Below are 9642 nucleotides of genomic sequence, written 5' to 3'. Positions count from 1 at the left end.
ATGTACTCATCCAGACTACTTGCTATGCATCAGAGAGCTGGACAATGACTAAGGATGACAGAAGAATTGATGCCTTTGAGTGGTGGTGCTGGAAAAGCGTGTTGAACATACTGTGGGCTGCCAAGAAAACAAATCTGTCTGAGAGGGTAAAACCAGGTTGTTCCTTGAAGGCAAGGATTTTGAAGCTCTGTCTCACATACTTTGGGCATGTTGCCAGGAGAGACCAGTCCTGAAAGAAGGACATAATGCTTGGAAGGGTGGAGGGACAGTGCAGGAGCAGAAGACCTGGGTGAGATGGACTGGCACGGTAAGTGGGGTAATGGGGTCAGGTGTTTTAGAGACTGAGGTCGGCTCTGGATAGGTCAGGGTTCAGAGCCTTTTTATAGTATCGCTCAGTCCTAGTCAACTTGACAGTACATAACAACCAAGTTTCTATTAGGTTTTCATCTCTTTAATGCTCTTGATAATCCTTCAAGAAACCCCATTTTAAAAGTTGAGAAACTGATGATCTGGAAAAATTAAGTAACTCCCACCTACAGTCACTCAGCTAGTCAGTAACAGCTTGAATTGGAACCCAGCCTGGTCTGACTTGAGAGCATGGTTTTCACACCACACAACCACCTTAGAAGCAGAGCTTGGCCCCTGGCTGAAAGGTCCAGCATCGGAACAGGTGGAACCTGTGTGGGGACCTCCAGGATAAAAGGAGAAAGGAAGAGAGGCCCCAGGGCTCGTTCCTCGACAGCCACCTGTCTGACTCCGCCTGCACTGTGCTGAGAAGCCAGGGGCTTTTTCCATCATTTGCATCTTGAGGAGTTTCCCCCTCTGCTTTGCTGTTCCCTGTTCTCCCTCCTTGTTCCTTTCTGTAGATAATACTCCCACAGGCCTCCCACAGAAGCTCCAAAATGCAGCCTCCTGAGTTTCTTGTTGACAGAGGCTTTGTGCTGTCTCTGAACAGTGCTCCCCCTCAACTTTCTCCTCCCCAAAACTCCCCACAGTGAGGTGGTCAGAATGAGTCAGGAATTGGGGGAAGGGTGGGATAAAGGAGCTTATAATGTGGAGGCCAATGATCCCCAACCTCTCAGCATACTGTTCAGTGTGAAATTCCTTCTCTTCAACTCCCATTTCACTGTCCTAAATGACCTGTACCTTGTGTATCTATGTCTTGGGGTTTGGAGAAGGCAAGGTAGAAGCAGGACAAAGCAGAGAAATTATCACTAAGAGCTGAAGGAGCCTGTGCAAAGAGAAGCCAGGAATGGCAGGAGAACTTGAGGGTAGAAGTGAACAGAGAAGACAGTGGGCTAAGATCCTGTCCCCCCAACACACTTGTCTAGAAAGAATTCCAGTCAGGCCAGCCTTGAAGGAAGGGAAGTAGCCCCATTTGAGATTCCCAGTCACAATGATTCTTTGAAGAGCAACAAAGAGTGGAGCTTAATGGTCAAACATATTGTGGTTACACTCTGGGATGATAAAGTAGAGTAATCACAACACTGAATAAATGTTACTGTGTCTTCTTTTCCTAGAAGTAGAGCCTGGGGCCCTAGAACAGTGACAAGCAGGCATTGTGCCTGGAGCTGCTGGTGGAGGCAGTCTCTCCTGGGTGAAGTCCTTAAGCTTCCTACCCCAATTTTCTCATCTGTAAATGGGTAGTAACTGCCAACTTACAGTAGCTACCAAATGGAGAATAAAATTGTTATGAGGACTAGTGAGACAATCTAAAAAAAAAAAAAACCAACAAAACAAAACAAACAAAAAAACACTTAGCACAGTGTCTGGCAAAATGTTATGTATCAAGTTGGAACTGACCCTCCAGGAGGAGCTACAGAAGAAAATTACCTATCTCCAGAACAGCTGGTGGATTCGAACTGCATGGCTTCAAGATTGCAGCACAGCTTCTTACCACTAGTTCACCAGCACTCTCTATCACAAAGTTAATGCCCAAAAAGTATACAGAAAGCAGACCCACTGCCCCTGAATTGATTCCTACTTGTTGATCCTCCAGGTTTCAGAGACTAAATCAATATGGGAGGAAACTGTCCATCTTTCTCCCAGAGCATCTGGGGGAGTCAAACCACGGACCCTTCAGTTAGTAGCACACAGGTAAAGCAGTAGGCCATGAGGGTGCCTTTTTATAAACATAAGCATCAATAAACAGATATCTGGAGCACCTTTCACGCTACCTTCTTGCCCACCCTGACCTAAGGTGTCTGATTTGGTTTAGTATCCTCAACAAGCCCAAATAGGTGAGCTGGGAGCCTTTGTAGAGACACATAGGGTTTACTGAGGGGTAACTGTAGGACAACCTGGACATCCTACACATACCAAGACACACTGAATGCCCACACAACTAGCCTGGGACTCTTGAGCTCTTTTTTGGGAGAGCCTTTATAAGTGGGATCAAGGCGAAATCCAGGCCTCACTGCTGGGAGATTGTCAGGATTGGAACTCTGGCACCGCTGTTTGCCAGCGTTGCTGCCTTAAGCAAGTCCCCTACCCCAGTTTGCTCAGTTGTTGATGACATGTGCAATGGCTATTTCACAGAGCCTTATGAGACTTAAATGTAAATGTTTACATGGTGAAAGCCCCAGATACAGTTCTAAGTCCATGTTCATGCATTTAATCCTCATACAATGCTCTTAAGATAGTCAAAGTCCCTTCATGACACAAAAGGTACCTTGGTGGCACCATGGAATATATGTGACAGTGCTGCATCCATAAAGATCTATAGTCTTTGACACCCTCTGTCATAGCGTCCCTTATGAGTGGGAATCAGTGGTTTGCTCTTGGCTACTAGCCTCAAGGTCGATATTTCAAACCCGCTCAGCATCACCTAGCACTCTGCCTTCATAAAGATTGTTGTTGTGAGGTGCCATCAAGTTGAGTATGACCCTGTAAGAGATGTATTATACCCTGTCCTACCCTGCCCCATCCTCAGCCTCAACTCTGACGTACTTGAGTGCATTGCTGCAGTTAGTCTATCTCATTAAGGGTCCTCCTCTCTTTCACTGAGCCTCCATCTTTCCAAGCATGATGTCCCTTTCCAGGGAACAGACTCTTTTAGCAACATGTCTACAGTATGTGAGGCAAAGCTCCACCATCCGTGCCTCTAAGGAGCACTCTGGTTGCACATTCTCCAAGACCTATGTTTGCTCTTTTGGCAGACACTGGGATATTCAGTGCTGTTCTCCAACATCACAATTCAAAGGCATCTATTCTTCTGTCCTCCTTATTTATTGCCCAAGTCTCTGATGCATAGGAAGTGATAGAAAAACCATGGTTTGGATCAGGTGCATCTTAGTCTTTAAACTGATACCATTGCTCCTTAGTATTTATGCGAGGTCTCTGACAGCAGCCTTTCACAATTCAATACATGGGGGTTTTGTTTTGTTTTTATTTCTTGCCTGCTAGTAAAGATTACAGCCTAGAAAACCCTATGGAGCTCAGTACTGCTCAGTAACACTGGAGTGGCCATGAGATGGAAAGAATGGCAACAAGTTGATTTGGTTTGTTTTATTAAGATATTATTATCCCCATTTCACAGACAAGACAACTGAGTCAAAAAGGCTTGTCTTAAAATCACACAGTAGGTGGCAGAACTGTATTCAAACCTAGGAAGCCTGGCTCACCGTTTGGAGGGAGCTTTGGTAACTTGCACAATGGGCTCAGAAGTCAGATTTGTTGTTCATTGGGCCGGTATGAGTCGTACTCAATTCTGTGCACCTAACAACAGCAACTGGTGGTGACCTGATGGGTAAGGAGTTGCAGAGCCAACTCAAAGGCAGAAGGTTGGAATTAACTAGATGTTCTGCCAGAGAGAATGATAGGCAGTCTCCTCTCCTGCGATTTACAGCTTCTGGAAAACCCAAATCGATTCAGAGAAAGCAATGAGTTTTATTTCCAACTCAACAGTTTCAGGCTGCCTTTCAAACTGAATGACGCCTAACTAAGCTAGCCGAATCCTTGTCTTAGTAGAAAGCTTGGACCTCCCCTGGAGGTAAACAGATAGGCGGAGAAGGGGGGACATATTCTTGGGCACTCCTTAGGGATCACTCCGCGTCCTGGTAGCCAGATTCCAGGACCCAAAGGATCAAGGGAGAGAGGCGCTCCCTTCCATTCTCCCCCAAACCCCCAGCTCATTTAAATACAGGTGTCTGGGCCTTGGGCCCTTGCTGCGGATGAGAGGTGGGTGGAGCGGGGGACACTCCTTTCTTTCCGTTGCTGGTGATTGTGGGTGTGCCTCCTCGAGGGATGGGGGTGCTGAGCTTCCCGCATCACCAGCTCGGGAACAAATTGCTGTTTTGGCCCCGGCGGCGGCGGCTTCGCAGCGCGAGGGCGGCAGCCACGCTCTCTGGCAAATCCTGGGAGGGAGGAGGAGCGGCGCTGGCAGCGCGGACTCCGGAGACTGGCCCCGCGCGCGCGCAGGCACCACCCAGAGATAGCTGACCCGGAGCAGCTCCGCCCCGCCCCCGGCCGCTGTTCCCAGCCCCTCGTCTAAAGAGTGGGAGAGGGCGCGCAGGATGGCAGCCACTGCCAACCTTCAGCAGCGCCCTTTCAGAAGCCCCTGTTCTCTAGGATTGTGTTGAAGGGTGCACTTCCAGACTTCCCGTTTGCCAGGACTCACACACGCAAGGTTAGGAAATTCTTCCCAGTGTCAGACTTATATTTGTAACCCAACCCACTTGACAGCTTTTCCCTGCAATTACCTAACCCTGTTGGCTAGAACCATTTTCCAGAGAGTGAAACTGAGGCTAAAAGGGGCCTTAATATCCAGATGTTGAGTTCAGACGCTTCCCACCTCGCAGAACACACATACCCCCACGCACCCCTGTGTGTGTGTGTGTGTGTGTGTGTGTGTGCACTTGGAGCCCCTCTAGGCGCGCAGAGAGTAATCCCAGCCTTCGCCAACTTCTGGGCCTTCTCCACCTCTGACAAGTTGTCCAATCCCCCTTCGCACTACATTTTTCCTCGGGGAAAGCATCTTCTACTTTATACACCCCCCTCTCCCCTCCTCCAGTCCCTACGGGGGAGGCCAGGCTGCTAGGAGACTCTGAGAACCCCCAATCTGCCGAGAAAGCCGCCTAGCCTCTGCGCCTGAGTCAGTGGAGCGGGACAGGGTGCTCGCTCGCTCGCTCGGCTCCAAGGGGCGGGCGGGGCACCTGGGTCCCGCGCGCCCGGGCTGGGGAGGCGGCTGCCTCCCTGCCCCCACCTTGGTCCCGAGGGGAGGGGGATCCCTCCACGGGAGGTCTGTCCCTTTAAGGAGGCGGCCCTGACTGGGTGTGCCCCGTCTCCATGGTTACCCCGGTGCAGGCGGCGGGCGCGGGAGGCTGGGCGGGAGGTTGCCGCTTCTCCCCAACAGACGGAGGGAGCTGCGGGGACCTGGCGTCGTGCGGAGCCCGAGCGGGAGCTGACCTGCCGCAGGAACGGAAGCCGCCAGCGCTGCTAGAGGAGGTGCTGCGGGCGCGGCGGGCACAGCACCCGGAGCTCTGGGTAGTTAGGGCGCGTGGGGCTGCGCGCTATGCTGGGGACCCCGACGGCGCGGACGCCCCCTCGCGTGTGGGCAGCCGATGGGGCCTACGAGGCGGGGCTGGGCGTCGCTTCCCGAGGGCTGCGCTAGGGGGTGCGGGGCCCGGCGAGGGCCAGCCGAGCGGGGCCCCCTCCCCCGGCGCTGAGCCCCTGCGCCTCGGAGGGATGGGGCAGGCAGCCGCGGCCACCTAAGATGCCGGCCATGCGGGGACTCCTTGCGCCACAGAACACCTTCCTGGATACCATCGCCACTCGCTTCGACGGCACACGTGAGTCCACCCTCTCGCCCCACGAACTCCCTGGCGAGCTCTCTCTGTCCAGCGCACCGGTCCTGCACGGAGACTAGCTGGGCCTGGCTCCCGGCGCCTCTCACCCCTGGAAGCTGGGGCCTTGGGCTCCTTCCAGGAGCAGTTTCCCTTCAGAAGGGATTTCAGGGTCGACACTGCCCTAGGCTCAGGAGAAATGCCGGGTCCCGGGTTGCTTGGTTCACGGTAATGCCGACCTGGCCTAGGTCAAGCTCATCTATCCCATCCCTGTGTCAGGCGCTGTCCCAGATACACCTTTGGAATTATCAGTGCTTGGAGGGGGTAGCAATGCTCAGGGGCAGCCAGGAGGGCTGGGGAAACAGATTCAGAAGAGAGATTTGCAAATGAAGATGAGTAGGCGGAACTCCCGAGAGAAGAGCCCCCCTCATTTCCTAAACCCACCAGCCTTGGAGAACCCGTCTAGTTACTAGCAAAGGTTTGGGGGCGCCCACGAGACTTGGGAGGGGCTTTTTAAATGGATCCTGGATTACAGAGAAAGTCATGAAAACCCCCTTTCTCCCTTCTCCCTCACACTCACCCTCAATGGAGATTCCCAGCTTCGTGCTTATTATCCTCAAGGGTTTTAGTTCCTAATCAAAGGGGGAGAACCAGTCACTAAGTCCCCCTCGCCCCCTCACACACTCACTCCTCCATCTGCTTGCTGGTGTGCTTTGCTCCAGCAGCCTGCTGATTCTGTGACCCCCCACTCCCCGATAAGTCTTGGTTCCCTGCAGCCATTTCAGCCACCACTCTTAAAAACCTTATTCTTGACGGTCCTCGCTAATTCCTGAGCCAGGTCAGGCAGTTGGGGCTTAAACCTAGTGGAGAATGAATAGTAGCCTGGACAGCTTCCCAGTCCAGGTGAGTCCCAGTGGGAGGAGCCAGACTGCCAACCTACCCAGAGCTTGGCAGAGATAAAGGTGGGGCCGAGTCTGGCCTAAATTTGTTCTTTAGGCTTCTCTGGCATCACCACTAGCCCCCTTATCCCAAGCTAGCTGCTCAGGACACACTCCACATTCGGGAGTACGTATTGCCCACCCAGGACACCTCCTGTAACTTCGGTGTTCACACACATGTGCTGACCACTCATGCTTTGTAACATAGACCTTTTGGTTGCAAGGATTTTCAGGAGGAGGAGTGGTGGGACACTCCTTCCCCTCTGCCCCAAGCCTGCTCTGAGAGGTGCTCTCTTGCAGACAGTAACTTCGTGCTGGGCAATGCCCAGGTGGCAGGGGTCTTCCCTGTGGTCTACTGCTCAGATGGCTTCTGTGACCTCACTGGTTTCTCTCGGGCTGAGGTCATGCAGCGAGGATGTGCCTGCTCCTTCCTCTATGGGCCAGACACCAGTGAGCTTGTCCGACAGCAGATCCGAAAGGCCCTGGATGAACACAAGGAGTTCAAGGCTGAGCTGATCCTCTATCGAAAAAGCGGTGAGAGACTGCCCTTGTGCAGCTTCACAGCCTGGCACTTTCCTCATCTACTGTCCCCACCTACTTTCCTTTTCTATCTCCCCATCATCCAGTCCACCCATCCACCAGCCTACCCCCTAGTCCATTATCTTCCCCACCTCTACCCGCCGCCGCTTGGACCCTCCTATCTCTCATCCAACCCCAGCCTCTGCCTCCACAGAATTTCCAAGTGCAGTTTGCTTGCTACTAAATAGAACCATCTCCACTTCCCATCTCAGCTGGACAGATCCATGAACTCACATGCCAGTGGTCATCTACTCCTTCTTGACTGTCCCAGCAGGCCCTGTCCCCTATAGAATAGGACTTCCAGTCCCTTCCCAGGATAATCTTGGGTTCTCACTTGGGGTGTGACCATGGCTGCCCTTGGAACAAGCCAGGGCCTGGGGCAGAGCAAGGACTAAGAATTGGGCTGAGTCTATTTTTGTACCCAGGGCTCCCATTCTGGTGTCTTCTGGATGTGATACCCATAAAGAATGAGAAAGGGGAGGTGGCCCTCTTCTTGGTTTCTCACAAGGACATCACTGACACTAAGAACCGAGGGGGCCCTGACAACTGGAAGGAGACAGGTAGGTGCCAGTGGGGCTATTAATTTAGCTGCCTTGGCTGGAGTGTTGAGTGACTTGGATTTCTGAGGGGTCTTGGCACCCGGCCTGGGTTCAGCATTTCCTGGGTCCCTCCCTACCCCTCTTGTATTCACTGACCCCCCCCCCACACACACACACACACACACTCTAGCCAACTAAGAGACTGCTATTACTCTCATTTATGTGGCAGGTGTGGAAACATTTTTTTCCACATGGACGGGTTAAGACAAAGTTGAAGTTTTTAAAACTCAGTTTTACTGAGAAATTAAAAGCAAACAAACTCTAGTGTCTGTAAAGTACCACCTTCTGATCAATTAGTGAGGCTGCACACAGACCCACCTGGTTCAAGGCCACAGGCCTGATGCCTTTTCCTCTCAGCAAGCTTAACGAGGAAGCCTTGCCCAAAGCCACTTTTAAGTTCTTGGCATCTTTATCCTCTATGTCCTTTTATGGTTGGGACTTTGGACAGGTCACAAAGTTGTCATGAAAAGCTGCTCCAGCTTTGTTGCTTGGGAGTATTGGGGGACACTCTCCACTTCTGCCTCTCCTTTGTGTAAGTCTTCAGCTTCCTCCTTTGGCTCTTGCACGGACCTAGCACTCCTGCTCTGAGCTCCCCACAGTTTTGCCTGATGGCTCTGTTCTCTCCAAATGTGCTGCTCCTAACACCTTTCCCAATTGTTGTAGAACCAACTATTGCAGACCCACCACTGGGTTTTCAGAGAAGTTTAATGGCACAGGAGGAGATTGTCCATCCTTCTCCCATGGAGCAGCTGATGGATTCAATGGATACAATGCCTTCGGGATTGGATTGCAGCACAATTTACTACTAGGCCACCAGAACCCCCTTAAAGGGCTAGAACCTATGGAGAATCTCTTTTACCCACCTTGATCTTAAATCAAGATCAATCGGCCTCCTAAAAGCACACCCTAGGAGGGGTGGGGTTGGCAAGTGTCAATGGGAAATGAGGAATTCCTGAGCCCCAGCTCTGAATTGGGCTTAGCTCTGATCAGCTGATAGACCAGAAACTGGTGTCCTACACTCAAGACTTTTTCAGGTGGTGGCCGGCGTCGATATGGACGGGCAGGAGCCAAAGGCTTCAATGCCAACCGGCGGCGGAGCCGAGCTGTGCTCTACCACCTGTCTGGACACCTGCAGAAGCAGCCCAAGGGCAAGCACAAGCTCAATAAGGTGGATGGAGCACTGGCAAGGGGAGGCATAGGGGAGGGGCAGGCATAGAGGGAGTTAACTGGACCAGCCAAGCCCCTCAGGGCTTAGGGGATAGGCATTGAGTGAACAGGCCCCGGGGAGGGGAGTCTTGGCCTTGGAATCTGATGGACCTTGGTTCAATCCTGGCTCTTCCCTTAAGCAGCTCCAATAATGAGGACTCCAATGCTTTTATCAGAGGTTGCGCTGAGAATCAGGGAAAGAGAGGAGAGGCATGCTTACCCCAGACTCTGCCCAAACTCAGCCCACGCCAATTTCCTTCCCTCCCTGCCCGGCCCTGCTCTGCCTCACCTAGGGGGTGTTTGGGGAGAAGCCAAATCTGCCTGAATACAAAGTAGCCGCCATCCGGAAGTCACCGTTTATCCTGCTGCACTGCGGAGCACTTCGGGCCACCTGGGATGGCTTCATCCTGATCGCTACACTCTACGTGGCTGTCACTGTGCCCTACAGCGTGTGCGTGAGCACTGCCCGGGAGCCCAGCACCGCCCGCGGCCCCCCCAGCGTCTGCGACCTGGCCGTGGAGGTCCTCTTCATCCTTG

General features: G+C 52.5%; 1 protein-coding gene across 1 annotated transcript in view; it reads left to right on the top strand.

Annotated features, from left to right (window-relative positions):
* Positions 1 to 5623: 5623 nt before the first annotated feature.
* KCNH3 (potassium voltage-gated channel, subfamily H (eag-related), member 3) overlaps positions 5624 to 9642 on the top strand; it is an 18774-nt gene continuing 14755 nt past the window's right edge. Inside the window, 5 exon segments of the mRNA XM_006900259.1 lie at positions 5624 to 5789; positions 7022 to 7255; positions 7726 to 7860; positions 8934 to 9067; positions 9399 to 9626. Of these exon segments, the coding sequence (XP_006900321.1) occupies positions 5714 to 5789; positions 7022 to 7255; positions 7726 to 7860; positions 8934 to 9067; positions 9399 to 9626 (807 nt within the window). The 5' untranslated portion in view covers positions 5624 to 5713.

Source organism: Elephantulus edwardii, unplaced genomic scaffold (assembly GCF_000299155.1).
Source record: "Elephantulus edwardii isolate Elephantulus edwardi_28Jun2011 unplaced genomic scaffold, EleEdw1.0 scaffold00278, whole genome shotgun sequence".
In the NCBI taxonomy this organism is placed as follows: Eukaryota; Metazoa; Chordata; class Mammalia; order Macroscelidea; family Macroscelididae; genus Elephantulus; species Elephantulus edwardii.
This window is presented reverse-complemented; position numbering and strand designations above follow the sequence as displayed.